Source organism: Diorhabda sublineata, chromosome 3 (assembly GCF_026230105.1).
Source record: "Diorhabda sublineata isolate icDioSubl1.1 chromosome 3, icDioSubl1.1, whole genome shotgun sequence".
Classification (NCBI taxonomy): Eukaryota; Metazoa; Arthropoda; class Insecta; order Coleoptera; family Chrysomelidae; genus Diorhabda; species Diorhabda sublineata.
In genome coordinates this window covers 41,522,582-41,547,576 of record NC_079476.1, presented here as the reverse complement: position 1 = coordinate 41,547,576, position 24,995 = coordinate 41,522,582, and the positions used below count along the sequence as shown (strand labels likewise).

At 32.1% G+C, this 24,995-nt stretch overlaps 2 protein-coding genes across 2 annotated transcripts in view; both read right to left on the bottom strand.

Moving 5' to 3' along the window:
• The window catches only part of LOC130442097 (toll-like receptor Tollo), an 88,967-nt gene that overhangs the window by 6,273 nt on the left and 57,699 nt on the right, over positions 1–24,995 (bottom strand). Inside the window, exon 3 of the mRNA XM_056776133.1 lies at positions 3,186–3,786. Within this exon, the coding sequence (XP_056632111.1) occupies positions 3,186–3,786 (601 nt within the window). The remainder of the gene's footprint in view (positions 1–3,185; positions 3,787–24,995) is intronic.
• LOC130442100 (tetratricopeptide repeat protein 19 homolog, mitochondrial) overlaps positions 6,367–24,995 on the bottom strand; it is a 110,447-nt gene continuing 91,818 nt past the window's right edge. Inside the window, exon 3 of the transcript XR_008909667.1 lies at positions 6,367–6,379. The gene's annotated coding sequence lies outside the window, so the exon portion shown is untranslated. The remainder of the gene's footprint in view (positions 6,380–24,995) is intronic.

Below are 24,995 nucleotides of genomic sequence, written 5' to 3'. Positions count from 1 at the left end.
ATATTCCACAATGATGAATTTTACACGAATGAAGTAGAAGAAGAAATTTGATGATAAGGTTTTGGCCTGGTGTGCGATATACGAAGCAGGCATTTTAAATGAGGGATGAGGCATATTTATACAGGGAGATGTCTCAATAACAAACTCACAACATACCTTTTGTACCGAAAGAAAATAAACCCCCAAATGTTCCTCAGGCATGCCCCATCGAAGAGGTTCGGGCAGTAATTAGTAGAAAGTTAATGCCTCAAGTTCAAGCAAGGACTGAGGTAAGGAAGACGCGATAATCACCTGAACTCAACTCTCAGATTAGCTCGAACGCCAGTCATATCAACCACTAGATTTCCTAGAACTCGTCCAAGTAGATTTCCAAAGAAATCATCGTTCCAATATCGGAACAAACTTCGGGATTTTAACCCTTCCATTGCCCCATTATATTCATTTTCGTAAACATAATTATAAAAAATAAGAGAGAACTGGAATTTATCCTAGTGATTATTAGACGTATTTAAACTAAGTTTAAACAATTTTATGAATTCTAAATGTTCCATATTTTCGTTAAAAAAGTAGAGTTTTTCCTGTCGAACGAGCACAGAAAGATTGTTAACTTTCATTTCAGTCAGTAGTCTAATTAAAGTTATTTTGAAGTGTGCAAATTGTAAATATTTGAAATAGTCGTCAGATGTTGCTGATTTCTAAATTGCTACAAAAGTTTTAGTTACGAAAGATCTAATTAAATTGAATTAAAGAAAAACTGTCGGAAAGTCAATTGAAATCAAGATGAGAAGTTAGGGTGAATAAACGATCTACCCTCTGCAGGAAATTGGATATTTTCAAATTGTATGCCTAAAAGTTTGAATATTAAAGGAACGTATAAAATTAACAGAACATTTTGCTTACGTAAGAGAATAGTTTTTGAAATGAATATAAACAAAAAAACATAAATAATTATACGTTTAGATGGAAATTCTACAACCAAACGTGTCTATCGTGTATTATATAACTTTTCTCACTAATAACATCTCATTTTTCAAAATATTAATTCTTAAATCAAAGTAAATTGGATTTTTCTTAAAAATCGATTTTCCCATGCTTCTGTTAAATCGTTATAAATTAAAATATTTTGTTAGTTGTCGCAATTATTGAAAATTTTACTCTAGTGGAAAAAATATGGTTGATTTACTTTCAAAAATTAGCCTCAACTAATAGGACTTTAACTATAATAAAAAGCAATGACAACAATATCAATACAGTTGAATCTTGATAACGTAATAAACTCTATAAATTCATAAAATGTTGTGTTACCTTCCCCAAAACCTCTATGGTTTAAAATACGACCTTTGTAATTTGAATCATCTACCAATGAGTGATTTTGAGTGAATAAACAACGAAATAGATTCCCTGTAGACCACTTACCAAAGGGTTTTTAATGTTAATAATAGTCAAAAATCTAAGTACAATAACTTATTTATATAAATATGTGTCAGTAGGTTTTAGTCCTCGTTCCGGAATCATCCCTTTGCAAAGCTTAACTACTTTAAAGATTTTTTTTAAAGCTATACGTTTTGTCTTCTTTATTTAATAAAGTCCAATAAATGTACCTTCAACTGTAATATAAAATACGTTTTAAGATTTCAAAGTTTCATTCGCATTTAATCTTTATTGACGAAAATCACGTGTCACTAGATGGCTCTAAATTTGGTTTCTATAGCAGTAAACAACATCTGTTGGGGTGTTTGATGCCGTGTAGTTTTTATATTTGTGTTTTTACTGATTTTGTTAGAATTTTCTCTATTATTGTAATTGCCGTTATTTTTTAAACGTTTATGTGTGGTTGCAACAAAAAGTGGTGTTTAAGAATGGGTCCAAAAATGACGAAAATTGAGGTAACCCTTTTCAAAATGGAATATATTAGAATCAGAAGCAGACCATTCAAAGGTGAAGCGGTTTTTAAAGCGAGACATATTCAAAGACAAATTCGAAAACCTTTAAAAGTTAGTGTCTACACGAAGTTTAACTTTCCAGCCTTTCAAGTCTCAGAAGAGACTTGATTATCCACACGAAACTATCAAAAAGTATTTTAAAAACTAGTAAATTTGTAACACCAGACCTTTTACTACGGTTTTTTGATTTCGAATTGTACCTTGTGGATATGTGGTTGTTTTTATCTCATAAAAACACCATCAACAAGTATATTACTTTCAAATAACACTTTCTATTGTTTAAAAAACAGTTCGTATTCAGGTTTTGTTTTTCACCTCTATTAAAGTTTGAAAGAAAATTAATTGATGTTGCCTTCTTCGTGATTTTCGCGAAAAAATCCTAAACGAAGTTTATAATTGAACCTTTGTAAGTAAACTAATAAAAACTCTTTAACTTGAACCTCAAATTATTTAACGTTATCTTATGGAGATTCTGCTATATTTCTAATTATTTTGAACCTGTCGCTTTTTTGGAAACACCAAATGATTTCTATTAAATCAGATCTAATTTCAATCAATCAAACATTTTCTACATTGGTTAATAATGAATAACTTTTCTACCTCAACAAAAGTCAATAAAGTCGAGTTCAAAAGCTAGTAGTGATAAAATATTTTACATCCAATCGTGTTTTAATCAAATTTCTGTATCTTCATTTTATTTCTAACAAGATTAATCCTATAAATTGAATATAGAAATATTTTATTATTCATTATGCAATGCAAAAAATCCGTACAATCGGAAAGAATTAACTTCCCAATGATTTGAAAATTATTGAAGACAAGGTGGGGTTATTAATCTATTTAAAAAGCTTCAAGGTTCATTAGAAATCCCTTTGTGTAAAAGTAAATCAACAAGTTGAAGGAATGAGTTTCCTCCTTGGAATTAAAGGAATCGGACTATTTGGATATTGGTATTGATTTTGTTTTAAATGATATTTAAAAGGGAAAAATTTGGAGATGAAATCATTCGGTAAACGAGATTAAATCTGAAAGTAACGAAGCAATTTTATTTGGAAATAGGCATTTAAACGTAATAAAGAAGAATATTGAATGTTGGTTGGAAAGAAAATACTTAAGACAAACTAATTTCAACCAACTCCCTAGTTTTTCACAACTGCATATATACAAAGAAATAATGATTGAAAGAAAATAAATTAGAACAAATTATGATATGAAAATCGACATAACAAATTATGAATTTACCTGAATATCTTTGAAAACTTCCGGATGCAGTTCCCTCAAGTTGTTTCCGCTAAGCTTCAATATCCTGAGCTTACTAATTTCTAAGAAAATCCTCGGTGTGAGCTCCTCGATCCTATTTCTTTGAATAGACAATAACTTAAGTCCGAGTAAAAATCGAAAAGTTCCACTAGGCAGTGATATAATTCTATTGTCGTCTAAATACAATTCTTTCAAATGCGACAAACCCCTAAAGTTGTGATCTAACGGTTGAGTTATATTGTTCTGAGACAAATTCAGAACATCCAACTTATTCAAACCGTAGAAAAAATGCATACCCAACTGGGGTATATTAGATTTAGTGATATGAATTTCTTCGAGTTGTTTGTAACTCTGGAAAACGGGACTCATTGTTAAAGCATTCATATTATCATCCGGTGCAGTGATTTTGATAACTTCCGTATCTAAACTGACGTTATTCAAATTCAGGGGTCCGACCACGCCGCCCTCTTTACACGCCACGGCGTTTCGGCCTTTATGGTCTAAATAACAAGTACATTTCGTCGGGCATAGTGCCCACGTTGGAGCGCAGCAGACAAGAAGAAAGACGAGCTTGGCTATCATCCTGAAACAAAAAAAACCAACTCTATAAATTGGGAGAAGAAACGATAGATACATGATTTATTGTTTACTCAAAAGTTGCTACTTTTATTTTGAGATATGGCAACACTGGTATGAATATGTCATATGTCAAAAATGTCATTCTCTACCAAGTGTTCAAATCAAATGTTTTGGAGGTTAGGTTCGACAATCGGTTTATATGAATGGAAAAATGTACTGATCCTAATGGAGAATATTTTGGAACACAAGACAACTATATCCAATGATAAATATTTGTTTATCTCTAAGATCAAGTAGCAGCCCTCGTGTAATGAATTTTTTTTTCGTATTTTTGAATTGAAGGGATGAATTGTAAATTAATTTATTTTACGAAGCAATAACTTTTGACAAAAAATTAATTAACCGTTTAAATTGAATAATATATTGTCGACGTGGCTTTGGTAATTTTTCTATGAACTGATTATTTAATATGAACGGCCAGTGAAATAGCAATTTATTAAAATTTTTACTACACATAAAAAAAGAGAATTGAATTGAATTCAATGGAACAAAAAATATATTTTATTTATTCAACAAAACCCTTACTTTGTAATATTAATTTATTATTGGCAACACACGTTTCAATTGAGTTTTTATAACAAAAAATAGATAATCAAGTGACCTATTTTACGTATATTGAGATGGGGTATTATCAAATACAAGGGGTGTTTAAAAGGTGAGGAATTGAAAAAAATATTATCTAATTCTTAAACATCAACAAGATTCGCAATTAAGTACTTTCGCTTTTTACTCATATAGAGCTTTGTTTTATCTTTTGATAACTTTTGTTAGTGCTGTATTTTGACGTATGTCACGTGATAATGGTTTGCAGGATTGCAGAAACGAACTTTTCGGGCATATTTTACCATTTTATTTCCGTAAAAGAAAGAAAACTGCTACGTCTCACAAAGAAATATTTTTATGGTGCCGATTACTTCACAGGGTGCACGTGGTATGAAAGAATTCCGTTCTTGTGTTGTTTCCCTCAAAGATGAGAAACGTTCTGGTCGACCTACTGCAGTTGATGATGACCAAATTGAAGAAAATCGCAAATAATCAAGTAACATAGTTCGAAAACGATGAACCGGCACACCGAAAGCTTAAAATCAACAAAAAAGCTCATGCTGTCAGTTTGGTAGGATTGCGAAGGTTTTTTGAGCTGCTTCCACGATCAATTCTGATGTTTAATGTTAACAATTTATAAAGCTGGATGAAACAATCAGAGAAAAGCGGTCAGAATTGTCAAATCGGGAAGGTTTTGTGTACTACCACAATAATGCAAGGGCTCACACATATTTGGCAACTCGTGGAAGTGATGCCACATATCCCACACAGCCCTGATCTAGCACCATCTGATTACCATTTATTTCGAAGTTTGCAGAATTCTTTGAATGGTCAATCTTTCACAAATGACGTTGACCATCAATCGTACTCGGTTCTGTTTGTTTCTGATAAGGAACGGAAATTTCATGAGCGCGCAATCATGAAGCTGAAAAAAATTGGCAAAAGGTCGTTGAGCAAAATGAAAAATATATAATTTATAATTCTATTTTTTATCTGAGCAAATTAAAAAAAAAATAATTATAGCTGTTTTTAATGTACAGGGCTGTTTCTAATTACCAAGTACGGGGGTTGCCGTACAGCGAAGGCGTTAAAACACATTAATTGAAATCCACTAGATTGACACTGTGTGTCAAACGGAAATATCTCTTGCCTTCTGAATAACCCTCGTACACAAAAAACATAGTTTCAACTTCAACTTAAAAATGTTTGCTTCTTCTGTTTACAGTCTGATATCGACTATCTAGACATCAGTTGAAGAATTTGTTTTCTCTTTGAGCAACCTTGATCTCTAGAACTTCAAAGGACCATAACTGGTAACCCAATGACCCTTACATCAAGGTGCAATTTCAATTTTCCGTGTATCTACGTTTCTAAAACTAGTTTTTTCATATAAAAATACATAGTCTTTTTTATTAAATAACACCATCAATTGAAGTCGATGAATCTGTAAAATTCTTAGGGCTTGTCGTGGACAATTTCTCAAAACGAAATTAAGTTCCTCCTGCTTTGCGCTGTGATCAGTTTCCAAAAACTGAACTTATCTACCTCCTTAATAGTCTATGCCCTTATTCAGTCGCATCTCCGTTAAGCCTTTTCCAAGTGTGAATCTTCAAACTACTGAAGAGAGCTGTTAGATAGTTGACCGGACTAAACAGCAATTCTGAATCTTCCTTTCTTATTAATCTTTGAATCCGTTTGCCTAATTCGTAAGCACTCTTCTCCAATTTCAGAAAAATTAAAAACGAGTTGCTCGACCTTTACCCACCTACTTCATGTTCATAATTAATTAAAGGCTCAATAATTTACAATGCAAAAAAATGCACAATCACCTGCCAATTGAAATCAAATCGATATCATCTTGTCCCACATTTCGCTCATAATTTGAGGGCATATTTACTGGGAAGTACCTTCTCTATAAACGACTTCTATTCTAACAATTTATTCCGGGCATGCTGCATACTGATTTAATTTTTGCTTTGGACTTATATATATATAATTTTTACAAGGTTTTGTCTACAAATTGTAACAATAAAGCATTTATTTCTCTCACTAACTATTAATCTAATAGGAGGTTTGGAATAATTAATCCATTTGTTGATTACCAATTTGTAGCTTCAAGTGTGAAAGTATATATAATTGATACTGAGATAAACACTTGATATTTAATTGAACCAGGGCCGGATTAAGCTAGGGGCTTGGGGGGGCTATAGCCGCGGGTCCCAGGCCCAAGAGGGGCCCATCATTTGGAAATCATTCTGTATTTTTTAATGTGTTGATGCCACAAATCTAAAGTATTGATACTATTTTGTGAATTTTTCCGGGCTTCTTGCTTTGAAACGTGATGAAATTTATACGAAAAGAAAGAACTCAAACTACGGAATCGCCCATTATTATTATCCATGTTTTTCAAATAAATACTTATTACCAAATATTGAGCAAAATATTCGCAACTATTGATTAAAAAAAAAAAACACAAACAAAACAAAACATTTATACAATATGAATATGTTATTTAAAATCCGTTTACTAGATGAAATATTATTATTTTTTGGATTGTTATTTCCAATTTATCTACAATAATAATATATACAGGGTCTTATAATATTGATAATTAGCATCATAATTTATTTCGTTAAATTCAAAAACTGCAATTTTAATAACTGTCAAATATCAATTTTTCTTTCTGCGCCCATTTTGAGATATTCAAATTTAAAATTAGAAAATGGTTCACCATGGTGTGATCAGTTGAAATATAAATGATCGAGATTGGAAAACGGAGATAGATTCATCGACAAAGTTCGCTTAATTTTTATAGTTTTACATTGCTCGAATGAATATAAATGGATAAGAGTTTTCCCCGTCCGTGAGTATATGGAAGTCAAGATCGTTATTGAACAACGAAGGATCTCTTATCTGGAAAACTTAATCCGATAGCATCAATCATGTAGTAGGAAGTGAGTAGAGGTAATCTTATTATCAACTTGTCGAGGTTATAAAAGGTATGGAAATTCGGTAACATGTCTCTCTACCTCTTTGTATTCCAAATCTTTAGGATCAGTTCTATTCACACTTTCAGAATATAAACAAAATTCGAGGATAAAATTAGAATTAACAAGATCAATCATTTATACATTGTAATATTCGACAACGAACCTTCTTATAACAAACAAAACAGATGTTTTATCTTTTACAAAAAAAGTTTTTCGTGAAAAAGTAGTGCGAAAACTTTATCATTTATAACAACTATCAAAACTCAAATTAAAACTGCTTTTCGGTAATTAGAAATTACAACTAGATGCCTGATGGTGCAAAACGAAAAGATTTCAAAACGTCTCGGACGAGATTGATTCAAATATTCAGACGTGACAAAGAATCAACGTTTTAGTAGACTGATTGCTGGAAAAAAGAAACTGAAAACAGACCTAAAAGCAGACAAATCGAACAGAATCCAATTACAGGCCCAACGAAACACAAAATACGACAATTCTTCATCTGATCCAGTTGATGGTCATGGTCCGAATGTAATTAAGCCATATTATTCAAAATTTATCACAAGATACAAAGAGGACGTTGACGTACTTAGAACGTGTGAGTTGTTTACAAATACCTTCGACGTGAATTAAACCACTGCAGTCGACTGCAGTCAGTCGATTAACTCGCTTCGACTTTTGGTAACGAAGCACCATCTCGAGCCGGTATTTAAAGTGGTCCAAAATCGGATGTTGTGCCAAAAAATATACCGCGAGATTGAGTTCCTTTCAAATAAATTTAATTTTGCATTTGACTGTCAAAAAAATTGGTCCAATGATAGGCAACGATTAATGGAAACCGAAACTCAACAACAATCGACTGTATGGGTCTGTTAGGAGGAGCTAAATCCAGCAAAAGTTGTTTATAATGAATCACTGGATCTCTTGTTGATTACAAAATAAAATTAATTGTGTTTCACGACCGAGATGACATATTTCCCATTAAGAACACAAATATGTGACATATCAATCGCAAATATTCTTTCTCTTTTAATATAACACGTAAACTACAAAAAGAAAGAGCCGCCGCGCCGTTTTCGGTTTCGAGACAAAAACAAATATTTCATCTGTTACTTTATCTTGGTTGATCTCAAACAAATTGGGCGTTTGTTTTTGGAGAAGTTTGGTAGGATTACGAAGTAAATATTTGGATAATAGAATATCTACTATTTTACGAATTTCGATTAAAACAACAATTTTTTTCTAATAAAACCGCGCGTTAATTGGAAAGAATCATGAATCGATATCAAATATTTATATTTAATTGACAACTTTTGGTAATTCCTTGTCAAACTGTCAATTAAAGTGATTAGAAATTTCATATTTTGCCTACAAATGAAAATAATTAAATAAAAATTGATACAAATTAAACTATTGAAGTAATTTACACATAATTGAATACTTACATAATTATGTTTAGTATACAGATTTGAAAAAAGTTAATCTTTTCTTTAAGCTTTTATTAATTTAAAAAGAAAGAGAAAAGTTTGTATATTGTCTTTAAAACAACAACTACTAACTTTTTTTTATAAAACTATGGAATGTAGAGGTAACGAGAAACGTCTCATTGTATCAAAGAGCCTCCGTTGAAAGGGAGCAAATTAAGGTCGCGTTTTAGTAGCAAGTGGCAAGATTTTAAAAACAGCGTCAGAAATTATAAAGATGGTAATTTAAATTCCTGAAATTCAATTTTAATTGAATTATTGAATATACAAAAACAATATGAATATATATAATATATATATAGCTGGTAGTTCAACTAGCTATTCCCCAAAACAACCCCCTAGTGAGTTTTACCAATTACGGGGGCTGCGTTTTTATAATATTTAATGGAATCTTCAATAACAAAGAAAATGTTAATGTGGAATTGAATGGTGTATTATCACTATGAAAACAAACAACAATTTTTTCAAAATAATTCGAAAAAAATCAGAAGTAATTACTTAAAATGTCTTTAGATAGCGAATCAGAAATTTCATTTGTGATAAGTGGGTTTGCAAATGATGCAGGTAGTTTGGTACCTGAAGTAAGACTCAATTTATGATGTGTTTATAATTTATTATGGGGCAATTTTTGAGAATTAAAAAAAAGCTAGTAAATCAATCGTTTTAAAATTTTGTGGTTGTATTTATATATGTTTTGAGAATACACAGTAAAATTTTTGAAATAAAATATTCAATATTTTAGAAATGACACGCGATCTCCGGCGGCGCGAAAAAAAAGGTCCTCCATTGCTGGAGTAATTGCAGCCATCTCCGTTGATAAAACTTAACAAAAAAAATTCTCGTTAAACTAAAACATATTTTCTGTACGACGACCCTCAGGCGAACAAAAAAATCGAAAATTGACAAAATGGCGGCATGTTGAAAAAAAAAGTTGAATTTTACCCAAAATTTTGGTCGTTTTTGGCCTGCCAAAACTCGATTTTTGATCAGATCACAAAACTGGAAGGTCATCGTATAAATAACTGTATAGAGAAGATGCAAAAAAAATTTGATAGCGATCGGATAATTTGTCTTCGAGTAATCACTCCAGCAAATTCGAAATGTCCCGTAGCCAATCCAACTATCTAACTTCCGAGCGCCTACTCTTTTAAATGACTGTAACTCAAAAACTATTTAAGATATCGATTTAAAATTTTAGTATGTTATTTCTAAGGGTATAACCTATCGAAATATGAAAAAAATCGATTATTAGGTCGAAATTATACAAGGGATTCCGGAAGGATGCGTTCCTATAAGAAGGAGACGTATTTGATGAATGCACCTTATTCAAAATTACAATTCCAGAAAGTAAAACACACATTATTCGCGAATTTGTGGTGACTACTAGAAATATGGTTGGTGTCAAATCTCCTGCTTTAAAGTGCGTCAAATTTATTGAGCAATATTATAATGGAAAATGTGGCATAAAACCCGTAGGTATAAATACCATACCAGCAATGATTGCTCAGTACTTGTCGAAGGATCCACAGGATATTGTTTCAGACGCTCGTCTGCATCTCAATAGCGGATATTCTGAGAATAAAGCAACACGAAGGATGGAAACCGAATAGTGGAGCCGAAGGATATGTTGAGCGAATACGAGAAGAAATTAAAGAAAACATTCTGGCGTTCGTGTAGATGTTACAGCTTTAATTGAAATTAACATTAGACAAGAACTTTTTGAGAATATTCACCTAGAAAATTAACTTACTTTAAATAATTGTGTCTGTTTATAATGTTTATAAATCTCAATTTACTATTGAATTAAAATAATTGTCTGCTTAAATAATGAAATAATTGTCATTTTTTATAGTTACGTAAAGTTTTTACATAACTTTTAATGTCAATTTGATACCGAAATATAATTCGAATAAACTCAACAAAAATGTTTATGAAAATAGAGATATTTCGTCGAAATTGACATTAATGTCGTTACAGTTTTTATAAATTGTGTCCTAGAGTTCCAAAACAATTAAAATTATTGGAGAAAAAGGTTTTCTCAAAATTTAGTACAGTAAAAGCTAGAAAAAATAGAAAATGCTCATTAGAAAACTGATTTTCGTAGTCTCGTGTCGCTTTTTATGGTTATTATACTATTACATTCGAAGTTTCAATTAACTTTTTTTAGAAAATAATATATATTCACACATGATTTACAAACAACCGGAGCGTGATGCACCACCATCATATTGCAATCACAGATTTAAAGTTCACTTTCTAAATCCGTTCGACACTGGATTGGTAGATGAATTTCAAAGGGAAGAGTACGATTTCCGTGGCGCGTCGATTTAACAGCGGCTTAATTAAGCCAAAATAAATCGAAAATGAAGAATGAAATTTTTTGATATCTCGCTTCGTTTTCGAGATATCGATACTTAAAGTTATAATGAGACGTTAGTTCAAAATTCGCTCTATTGAACAGATGGTGTTCAATACTTCGTTTCAAATGAATATTTTATCACTTCAAATTCGATACGAATCTTATAATTCGATGAAAAAAAGATTTTTTATTCAATTTTTATATTATTTACCCTGATACTCAAAATTATATTGAAAAAAAAACCGATTTTTATAACAAAATTCGTCATTTTTGATAACTTTCATCACCTTGTGATTAATGTAACTGAACATACAATAAATACATAAATAATTTAATGGTTTTATAAAGAATTGTCGGTTTTTTTTCATTATTTATAAAATAAAAGAAATAATTAATGATAGTTTGAAGATTTAATTAGTAATTTAATGTAAAAATATCCTCGAGTTAAAAGTACGTTCTGAATGCTTTCAAAGTTATTTTTTTTCGTCTGTTTTATTATTGAAATGCCCGACTACTGTAGTATTTTACATTTATCCTGGAAAGGGTGCGAGGGGGCGAAGCCCCCCATGAGAAAGAAAAATAATAATAAAATAAAACCAAAATAAACCTCACGGAAGAAAATTTTTTTAAACAATTTTTGCTGTAAAAAATTCAAGATTTTCGAACTTTTTACACTCAAAATGCACCACGAGAAAGTAAGGTTAGGTTAGGTTAATATATACAAATATTAAATAAAAATACATTTTTCCAAATTTAAGTATCGAAATCTCGAAAACGAAACGAGATATCGAAAAATGTTATTCTTCATTTTCGACTTATTTTGCGTCGATTCAAAATTGCAAATCCAGAGGCCACAGAAATCGTACTCGTGCAATTTTAATTCACTAAGAGAGTGAATTTCAAGTATTTACTAATTCAATTTACCCATAAATATATTTAATCCATCATGGTTTATTCAAGATTCATTAGATAATCTCTGTTGCATTATTAATTAATTTTAACACAAAATAATTACTTGGGTATTATGATAACGTGGTAATGCGAAAACAATTATCCAAAAAATAAACAAACGTAATCGAAAACAAATATTTTCAATTAAAAACCACTCAGAGTGTTCCACGTGAAGTATTGAAAATTTACACATGAAATTTGTTATTTAGATACAGATCAAAATTTGAATATTCATTAAATTTTAATTGTTTTTAATGAGAACAAATCAAAAACGTGGAATAAGACACTAAATCTAAAGCAATCGAAAACGTTTCTTTCCTATTCTATTAATTGGTTTTAAAAGGCCATTTCATTAAATAAAGACGAGCTAAGGAGAGTTATTGGTTTTGTTCGTTGAACTACCATCTAAATAACATCGTAGAAACCCCTCAAAGCTTTTTTCGATACTTTAAAGCTCCAACGAAAACCTTCTTTATGAAGTACTCACATTCAAGTTTTTTAAAGCCTGAAAACATAAACCGCGTAGCCACCAGACAAAAGTATCTTAATATTTGTAAAGAAAATTCAAAAAAACAATCATCATTACTATATCTATGAATGGGATTATCTTATTTAACTGAACAATCAGTTTATTAATTCATTAGACACCCTCCCTTAATTTAACCTATAGAGGCACGTACCCTACTAGAATTTTAACCTCCCCTCTAAACAGCTGCAGTATTTCCGCTACCCTGTATGATTTGACTTACTTATGAAATTTTTCTCATCAGTTAATCATGTACGATCAATTAAATGTATTGCCTGATATAAAAATCAAGTGGGTTAAACTCGGCACTGCAAAGCGGCTACTGAATCTATCAGAAAAATCAATACTTCTTAAACGCCAAATGGTCCAAGAAGATAATTCAGTTACTTACTTACCAGATTTCTATCTATAGATTTAGACAAGAACTGACAGATTATCCGACGAATGGCTGCCACAATTGCCCGATTTAGCATTTATAGATTTCTTTCTATAGATTTAGACAAGAACTAAAGGATTATCCGACGAAAGGCTGCCACAATTGCCCGATTTAGCATTTATAGATTTCTTTCTAAAGATTTAGACAAGAACTAACGGATTATCCCACAAATGGCTGCCACAATAGCCTGATTTAGCATTTCCAGATTTCTTTCTATAGATTTAAACAAGAACTGACAGATTATCCGACAAGTGGCTGCCACAAAGGCCCGTTTAAGCATTTCCAAATTTCTTTCTATAGATTTAGACAAGAATTGACAGATTATCCGACAAATTGCTGCCACAATCGCCCGATTTAGCATTTCCAGATTTCTTTCTATAGATTTAGACAAGAACTGACAAATTATTCGACGAAAGGCTGCCACAATCGCCCGATTTAGCATTTCCAGATTTCTTTCTATAGATTTAGACAAGAACTAACGGATTATCCGACGAAAGGCTGCCACAATGGCCCGATTTAGCATTTCCAGATTTCTTTCTATAGATTTAAACAAGAACTGACAGATTATCCGACAAATTGCTGCCACAATCGCCCGATTTAGCATTTCCAGATTTCTTTCTATAGATTTAGACAAGAACTGACAAATTATTCGACGAAAGGCTGCCACAATCGCCCGATTTAGCATTTCCAGATTTCTTTCTATAGATTTAGACAAGAACTAACGGATTATCCGACGAAAGGCTGCCACAATGGCCCGATTTAGCATTTCCAGATTTCTTTCTATAGATTTAAACAAGAACTGACAGATTATCCGACAAATTGCTGCCACAATCGCCCGTTTTAGCATTTCCAGATTTCTTTCTATAGATTTAGACAAGAACTGACAAATTATCCGACGAATGGCTGCCACAATGACCGATTAAGTATTTCCAGATTTCTTTCTATAGATTTAGACAAGAACTAACGGATTATCCGACGAAAGGCTGCCACAATGGCCCGATTTAGCATTTCCAGATTTCTTTCTATAGATTTAAACAAGAACTGACAGATTATCCGACAAATTGCTGCCACAATCGCCCGTTTTAGCATTTCCAGATTTCTTTCTATAGATTTAGACAAGAACTGACAAATTATCCGACGAATGGCTGCCACAATGACCGATTAAGTATTTCCAGATTTCTTTCTATAGATTTAGACAAGAACTAACGGATTATCCGACGAAAGGCTGCCACAATGGCCCGATTTAGCATTTCCAGATTTCTTTCTATAGATTTAGACAAGAACTGACAAATTATCCGACGAATGGCTGCCACAATGACCGATTAAGTATTTCCAGATTTCTTTCTATAGATTTAGACAAGAACTAACGGATTATCCGACGAAAGGCTGCCACAATGGCCCGATTTAGCATTTCCAGATTTCTTTCTATAGATTTAAACAAGAACTGACAGATTATCCGACAAATTGCTGCCACAATAGCCCGATTTAGCATTTCCAGATTTCTTTCTATAGATTTAAACAAGAACTGACAGATTATCCGACAAATTGCTGCCACAATCGCCCGATTTAGCATTTCCAGATTTCTTTCTATAGATTTAGACAAGAACTAACGGATTATCCGACGAAAGGCTGCCACAATGGCCCGATTTAGTATTTCCAGATTTCTTTCTATAGATTTAGACAAGAACTAACGGATTATCCGACAAATTGCTGCCACAATCGCCCGATTTAGCATTTCCAGATTTCTTTCTATAGATTTAGACAAGAACTAACGGATTATCCGACGAAAGGCTGCCACAATGGCCCGATTTAGCATTTCCAGATTTCTTTCTATAGATTTAAACAAGAACTGACAGATTATCCGACAAATTGCTGCCACAATCGCCCGATTTAGCATTTCCAGATTTCTTTCTATAGATTTAGACAAGAACTAACGGATTATCCGACGAAAGGCTGCCACAATGGCCCGATTTAGCATTTCCAGATTTCTTTCTATAGATTTAAACAAGAACTGACAGATTATCCGACAAATTGCTGCCACAATCGCCCGATTTAGCATTTCCAGATTTCTTTCTATAGATTTAGACAAGAACTGACAAATTATCCGACGAATGGCTGCCACAATGACCGATTTAGCGTTTTCGTATTTATTTTGATAGGAATAAAAAATGACATAAAATTTCTCACAATAAGCAGATAAAACCGAAATAAAAATGAACCAGAACCAGAATTAAGAACTCTTGAAGTGTCAGTGAATCCTATTAGATTGTTTCAAACTGTAGTTTGAGTTCTAATTCCTAACAAAAACTGAATTTAATAATGGATATTTAAATCAGAATTAAAAGCAACTATCAAATTACATGTAATAATTTGTAATGAATACGTTATTAATTAAAATGAGTTACTTAGGCTTCCGCCGCTGGAAACGCTATAGGCAATTACCATCTATGTTCATATTTCGAAATTCATTCGTGATGGTTCAGTTGGTTCTGTAGGAACGGTCAACGGATCGGGATGGATGCAAGATAACACCCAGACCATCAATGGGATGAGAACTACTGTTGGAAAAGTTTTCTACGATATTTCAACTGGAACAAAATCAGCATTTAATGTGGCGATCACCCTTCTAAATAATGAAGCAAGATTTTTACTCCAGTTATAACCACGACACCAGTAACCCCAATGAACCAGTTACCATACAATTTTAATTAACTATGATGACTATTTTCGAAAGACAGTTACATAATTACATAACTTTCATAATTTTAATATGTTTCTTTATTGAGTTAGATTATCTTCACGCTTCTTAGTCTCCCTGATGCATTTTAGTTTTCTTTTTGTATTGAAATCAATCAATCCGAAGTTTTTTTTCGAAATCTATTCACAGTATTTGATTATTTACATTGATTGCGAAGAGCTTATACAAAATTAATGTACCTACTTAGAGAATTGAAGTTGTCTTTTTTGATGGGATTAGTTAGAAGCAGTTTCCAACGAAAACACCGTAGGATTAGTTTGCTGGTATCGGTCGTTTGAGTTAACAAGATTAACGTTTCCTATATATTACACACAACCTTAAATGTCACCGAATATTTCGGTATCTTAACTTTATAAACTCATCCAAGTTTAAAGAAGAAGATTCATATTTTGTTTTAAACGGCAACCATTCATCTTTATATCGCTTTATATAAAAAGTAATCCCCATTTTCCGATCCATATTTCTATAAAATATGCAACAATTGAGCATGTTCTCAACTCCACTCATATTATCTGACGCTGCTGAATCAGATCGAACAACTTCAATTTATCATCCTAACACCCGTATATCTTCATTATTGTTCTGATTAATGTTTCGGGGGAGCAGATCTTTTCAGATGCCAAACAATGCGGTATTAGAGGATTGTTCGATAAAACACACTTTTCACTTGTCGGTGACCGGAACTGGAGAGAGAAAGAGGCACATGAAAAGTTTTTCAGCTTGAAATGAATAATATAACAACGACAGGTTTGAACTGTTTCAAAATTATGATCGTTTGTTTTTGTTGAGTTGAATCAGACATCATAATATGGTGAATAGCATTAGATTGAAATGTGCTATAATCGTTTTGGCAAAATGGATTTTAAAAAAAATGTTAATTTATTTATAATGCAGCTGAATGAGGACACTTAGAAAGGCTGTAGTCGAATACTACTGGTAATAGAAGAATGGGTCAAAACTGGAAGTACTCCGAGATGGAACACCAACAAAAATTGGTCTCAAAACTAAATCAAAAGTTGATGATTATCCGACAAATGGCTGCCACAATAGACGATTTAGCGTTTCCAGATTTCTCTCTATAGATTTAAACAAGAACTGACAGATTATCCGACAAATTGCTACCACAATTGCCCGATTTAGCATTTACAGATTTCTTTCTATAGATTTAGACAAGAACTAATGGATTATCCGGCGAATGGCTGCCACAAGGGCCCGATTTAGCATTTCCTGATTCCTTTCTATAGATTTAGACAAGAACTGACAGATTATCCGACAAGTGGCTGCCACAAAGGCCCGTTTAAGAATTTCCAAATTTCTTTCTATAGATTTATTACAAGAACTGACAGATTATCCGACAAATAGCTGCCACAATGGCCCGTTTAAGCATTTCCATATTTCTTTCTGTAGATTTAGACAAGAACTCACGGATTATCCGGCGAATGGCTGCTACAATGGCCCGATTTAGCACTTACAGATCTCATTCTATAGATTCAGAAAAGAACTAACGGATTATTCGGCGAATGGCTGCCACAATGGCCCGATTAAGCATTTCCAGATTTCTTTCTATAGATTTAGACAAGAACTGACAGATTATCCGACAAGTGGCTGCCACAAAGGCCCGTTTAAGCATTTCCAAATTTCTTTCTATAGATTTAGACAAGAATTGACAGATTATCCGACAAATAGCTGCCACAATGGCCCGTTTAAGCATTTCCAGATTTCTTTCTATAGATTTAGACAAGAACTGACAGATTATCCGACAAGTGGCTGCCACAAAGGCCCGTTTAAGCATTTCCAAATTTCTTTCTATAGATTTAGACAAGAATTGACAGATTATCCGACAAATAGCTGCCACAATGGCCCGTTTAAGCATTTCCAGATTTCTTTCTGTAGATTCAGACAAGAACTGACAGATTATCCGACAAGTGGCTGCCACAATGGCCGGATTCAGCGTTTTCGTATTTCTTTTGATAGGAATAAAAAATAAAATTTCTCACAATAAGCAGATAAAACCGAAATAAAAATGAACCAGAACCAGAATTAAGAACTCTTGAAGTATCAGTGAATCCTGTTAGATTGTTTCAAACTGTAGTTTGAGTTCTAATTCCTAACAAAAGCTGAATTTAATAATGGATATATAAATCAGAATTAAAAGCAACTATCAAATTACACGTAATCATTTGTATTGAATACTTTATTAATTAAAATGATTAATTCTCATAATATATGTTCAAGAATTTTCTCAATACGATTTCGCCTGATAAACCCAAAAATCGATTTTATTTACTTAACCTATTAATTTCAGGAGGCTTAATAAATTAATTCCAGTTATATCTCATAAATTATGAAAACAAGTTCCTATAGGCACGTATAACGGGGTCTCTCTTATTTCACAATTCGAAATATTTCACTAATTGTGTTTACAAATGGAAACGGAAATTTGATATTTTCAGTTACGACCCTTTTCACCTAATTCTCGTGCTCGTATAATATTATACAGGGTGGAAATGAGTACGTCAATCAAAGAGGATTATGTAAATTTACCGATACGGACTTATAAACCAAATTTATGATTATCAGTGTCAGTAAATTTATTTTCTAATTTGTATAACTTTATATCTATTACAATTTTTTTAATCTACTTTTAACTAAGACAATCTGATTATGAAATTCTTCAAAAATAATTTATTTTTTATCACAACATCATTTGCTATGCAGATATTGACCCAGAGCTGCAGGAAAATAAAATATACAGAGTGGTTTAACGTGTATTTCAATTTTTGGCGACCGCGCAATTTACACTAAAATTTGGCGGATGCGTGTTGGTTCTCGTTTGTTAAATTTCATCGATTAATAATTGACGGACATAAATTATAATAATTGCAACAATCTATTCATAATAGTACATCAAAAACGTATTGAAAAACTTGGTGATTTAACACAAAAAACAAGTTTCTGTAGCCTAGATCGTAGTCTTGTGAATCAGAGAAAGACAATGCTGAGTACATACTTGTTTAAGAAGCGCATAGTTTGCTTAGGGAAGCCACTTTTTAAGAACTACAAGAAGAATTAATCTGGAAATTTGTAGATTTGAAGGACCACAATAGATCTTACAATATTATATTTATCTAACTGACTTTTTGATACTTTAAAGACAAGATACTATCAGTTCTCCAAATTCCTAGTATGCTGAAATCCTATTCAGTGCTCTACTGAAACATAATCTCTCATCTCTTCTTACTGTGAACTATCTGAAATCAGAGAATCTTCTTCAAAGAGTCCTTTATCACAACTACACTACATCTAAACAAAAAAAAAATGAGACTTACAGAGGAGAGACGTGGATTGTTAACTAACCAGAGGAAAGAAATTAGATTAGGAAGGAAGAACGCGCTGAGAAAAACAAATAATGAAGTAGGGAATTTATTTGGAGAAGCAGAACTAAGCAACTAAGACCAAGGAAAAGATGATACGCAGATCCAAGATAGAGATGATGCAAAACGAAAGCAAAAAATAGGAAAAAGTGGAAATCCCGTCCATGCTATGGGCCTAAAAAGTCTGCTGAATCACCTACATCATAATTGGCTTTCGACCTTTTCTGTTACTAAAGGTTCATAAACCAATTCATTCATATTTCGGTTTTTCTCAACGTTGTATTTCTCTATTTTTGTTTGGTTTAGTTTAATGTGTATTGATTTGTTTTTTATTATAGCTATAACAAGATTATGTACTACATATTAGAATCAGGAATATTTTTATCGATTAGAATAAATTCTATCAGAGATTTGATGTTTCTAGTGTTTTAATTTACCGCTTTTATAATTAGGGTTCAAAAGAATCGAGAGAAAAACCTTGAATGCTTCAGCAAGAAAAATAATCCTTCTTGAACTAGCACATTTGACTTATTTGTAAATGACATGATATATTGATGATTCCAAAACCAAAATACGACCAGAAAGTCCATATACTAATCACTACCGAAGCTTTATCTCTAACCTTTTAAATTTAAGTCTCAATATATATTTCATCGTATATAATTTGAATTAAATGTTCAAGACGACAATTTTCACCATTTCACTGAAATGTCACAAGTGCACTCGCCTCCGAGAACGAAATAATCAACGGAAAAGTCGTTTATTATTTCAGTTGAATTTTTAAAGAGAAAAAGTGCTGGATGAACGTTTTGTCAGTCATGTTTCCAACTTGACGCGGAAATATTTGCAATTCAAGATGATATATCTGATGACATTGTTTTGTTAGGTATTTAGCCCATGTGTTTATTTTTATTTTGAGATTTTTATGGAAGCTTTAGTGGAAAAAGTAAAAAGGAAATGACTGGAAATTGAAAATGTTATCGTCGTGCTCCAGTAATAGGAATACGGCTCGATATCAACATTTAAGTAATAGAATATTCGATACAGGGAAATAATACGAGGAGAAATTAATGAATAACAAAATCTATTTTGCGAGTATCGTCGAAAGGTCTTTTTGGACACTTCCAATATCCGTTATGGTGAATGTCAAATAAACCCATCCCTTCCACCGCACTCGAAAATGAGAGGAAGATCCAATTTCCTGTTTATTAAGGAAAATTATGCTTGTTTTTTTCTGTTTAATCGCTCATCCACTTTTATAAGTTTTTCATATCCCAGCTATAATTATTTATTTGGTGTAAACAATAACCAATTAATCAAAAAATATAAGTTTTGGCCTTCGTTTTATTGTTTTTCGAGACAGTTTTCAATTTATCTTTAAATTCCTTCGAATTTTGATAAAAACGCTTATCACTACATATTTCCTAAATTGTCAAATGTGAATACAAGAAATGAATCTTCAATGTCGCATCCTTTCTATTAACAATTTGTTAATAAGTCCACTGTATCTTCGATTCTTTCCATTTCCCAAAAATTTTACTACTACTACTTTTTTGAATGACTTCAACAGACTTATAATCATATATGGCTTTATTGTTTTTCAAAATATTGTCGTGGTGGAGAATGATTTGTCTTCTTTGATTGGTTTCTCTGATTTTTTCAAACACTTCTTGTAAACAAATGCTGGTTTACCAATCAAAACTGACCATTATAAGTTGCTCTAATGGAACGATGGTGACATGTTTAGTTATTTCGAAACCATTTGCTTTAAATTGCATTGTACGGGAACAGCTTTTGTTTGATTTGGCTCATCTCAGAAGACCCATACAATCTGTTGTTGGTATAGATCGACACGAGCTGTTTTGAGCGATTGTCAAATTATGGAGTATGCCTCAATCTCACAGTATCTACATGACGATCTTCCAATATCAGTTTATATAAAACTCTTATCAATCATCCATCTTGTAAACCCAATAATAAATCGATGACTTTATAAATTTCGTCGCAACAATCGCATTGTTTCATAGATCTCTTTACAAATCGCTGCATCTCCTATTGATTCTCGTTGTACAATGAAGGATCAAGAAATAAACGACATTCTGCTGTCGAAGTTAATAATAAAATTATTCGTAGTTTGATATTCGAAATCCTCTACGAAACCGAAACGTTGTCCGCAAATTGAAATAGTTTAAAACAAAGTATCTTAATAACAGTTCATTTGAAAAGTTTTATACCCGTTAGGGAAGCTGTGATATCGTAAACCCTTTATTCGTATCCCATGGGATATTATTTTTATGGGAACATTTAAATTACCAAAGGTGACGATATAACGATGTAAAATTGCTTGATAAAAAGTAGTTAAGTTGTTTTATACTTCCAATTAATTTTTTTGTATCAAAGCAGGATTTGTTTGGTATTTTTGAGGCTTAAGAAACAGAATTTATTATTGTATTCCACGAGAGCATGTAAATTTATTGAAAAACTCCAGAAAACGCTTTCCAGCCTTGCATAGGTGAAAAAATAACGTCTTATCTACAAGACGAAATCCAGAAAGCAAGAGTAATAGATTTAACAACCTCCAGATGGATAATTATTCACTAGAACTGCAGTAGTACATACAAAACATCATTTCTGTCACTGACAACAAAGTTGCATCTTCAATTATGTGAAGATTGGTAGTAGATGAACTCTTAGGGGTATTGATTCAGCTCGGCATACTAAGGCAGGGATACACCAATGAAAAAAGATGTTTTAAGAATTAACTCACCTATAGAAGCAATCAAATCACCATATACTAGAATTGAGCAGAAATGCCATCAAACAGTATACGCTTAGTTCCCTAGGTCGGCCCTGTCCAGCTACAATGGAATTTTGAATATTTGGCGAATTCGCGCGATGCTTTCCGGATGGCGTCTTATCGGAACTCGTTTGATGTTTATTTGTATATAACTTATTTAATATTAGGCGATTCATTCACAGTATTTCTTCTAGAAAAGTTTATTTATTTAATTCTTTCTGTTCTAGAACTTTGTAGTGTTTTATTTAGGCATGTATTATTCATCTTTGAATCCGTTTGCCTAATTCATAAACAGGCTTCTCCAGTTTCAGAAAGGTTATCCGCTATCTACCTACTCCACGTTCATTAGTTAAGGGCTCAATATTTTACAATGCCAAAAAGTGCACAATCACTTGAGAAATCAAATCTATATCATCTTTTCTCGCATTCCGCAATAATTTGAGCTTATATATGTTGGAAAGTGTCTTCTACTCTGTAAACGACTTCTATATTAATAATATTTAATTCCATATTTTCTGCATACTGGTTTAATTTTTGATATGTACTTATATACTAATTATTACCTATTACTATTACCTATAATTATGTTACTCATTATGGTTTCTTTCTGTATATTGAAATTTCATTTTATTTAGTTATTTCTGTTTGTTTTTAAGTTTTTACAAGTTTTTGTCTACAAATTGTAGCAATTTTTTGACAATAAATCATTTATCTCTATCTTTATAAATGATTTGTGCAAACGAGTAGTTTATTTTTCAATAAATAGTCGTAGTGAACAAATTGAATTAGCTGAGTACTCAAAGAATTTAAATAAATTAATTAAGTGATAGTGACACAATATTTTGAGTTTAGTGTAGTTCTAGTGTGTAAATAAATTGAGAATTTAAGAGGCCGTGTTTATTAATTCACCCCACGAACAAAAAGGGTGTAAATAAATACGAAAAACATCACCTTTTGATGGTTTCCGAACTACTGGAATAATCTACAGGAGTTGAGCTGTAAACGATGAGGATCCCAGTACAACAGCAACAAAATAAGATCTTTTAGATCTTAGTTTATATAGCAATAACAATAAGCATACATAACGGGGTGGTAATGACAGTAAAATAGGCGGTTTTAATATCAATTTATCATTAAAACAAAAAAAAAAAAAGAAAACCGCCAAGTCATGATTCCATTCTTTTGGCTTACAAATCCAGCATAAGGACCATTCATGCAGATGTTCTTTTCAACTAATAGCGATTCTGATGTTATTGTTTAACTTTGTACAAATTTCCCAATTGAAAAACGCTGTTTCACAACGATATTAGATTTTTGAAGGTTATCAATGTGCGATAAGAAATAACCAAAGTTGGATCAACTTTTGGATTGAAAAGATTTGTATAAAAGTGAACAAATATGGTCCTGCATTGTTCTTATGGATTTTAATATTGTTCTCTCCTCTTGATTTATGTTTAACGACATCCTCTTCTTTGTATTTTCGTCATCACTCTTTCTTATATTTTCTTCATGAAACATTATTTAGAACAAACTAATTAGAGCGGCATATCTAAACTAACACATATAGAAAATGCGCAGAAATCGCCAGCATTTTACTTTGCACCTTTTTTGTCACGGATGAAAATAATTGTTTCCTGACTAATTTAGTCACATGATTCAACTTCAGCTATACATTTTTTTAAAACTTTTAATCGTCAAGTAGAAACAATACCTTTAAAAAACGAACTCAAGACTCTAATTAACTATCCTAGGATACAAAATAAAACGTAGCACGTTACGTTTTTCATGTTTTGAATGTCATATATTCATTAACGGACCTACCATTTCACACCGTTATTCCCAACGGAGGAAATGAATATTTTAATATTCCAAATTTGTTGCACTAACACGTTTTTAACAAGCTTCCTATTTTCTACTTCCATACCTAACGGTATATAGATCAGCATATTTAAAACGTTCCTGTAGTTGTTTAATGCTTAAAACGTGACACATGTACTGTAATTAATAGTTATTTGTACGCCAAAGACTGAAAGTATTTCAACCGCGGCGTACACAACATTTTTTAGACGACGCATAACATCCAAAACTTTTTGAATTACACTGAGAAAAGAAAATAAATAATTGAGAATTATAAACATTTTATTTATTGAACAATATAATGTACTTAAGGATATTTGCAATGTCAATATTAATATATGTGTATCTCCACTAGATGTTGATGGAATCTCTGTAGATGTGTTAGTGTCTTCGATAGAATTTGATGATTGATTCGTATTTGTAGTGGAAGAAAGTATTTTGTTAGCAATTTCAATCTTGTTTGTTATTGAGTCAAGGTTAGGTTAACTATAAAATCATCGAAATGAAACTGTCAACTGTCATTTAAGTTGTCTACTACAGAACGTACCGAAAGTGTTTTGCAGTGTCATTTTCACTACACGGAACACTCGAAACGCAACTTATGTAAATGAATACAGAACGAACAACTTTCAGATGGCGTCGTCTAAAAAAATTAAAGAAATTGAAACACGTACAGTTAAGTTAGAATCATAGACAAATGTGTTTTGTTGAGAATACACTTCAACATTTTAATAACCACAGTTTATTGCTTAACAATTCGAAACAGGTAAAAATACTATTAGTTTGAAAGAAGTATCAATTTTTATAACGAAAGACATATCATACAATGGCGACGAACTTGTTGAAACTTGCTTACTTAATGATTGGAAGGTTAAAAGGCAACGTTGTAAAGTAGAATCTTTTTTTTTACTAAAGGTTGCGTTGACCAAATCCCTATTAACGTTGCGTCTCTAGAGACTCTTGATTCCACGGTCAAATGAACAATCTTACAACTAACAGTCGTTGCTTGAGTGTGTTAACACTTTGTGGTTCTCAAAGTTATTTACTCTAGAGAAATCATTAGATTTGACGTAATATT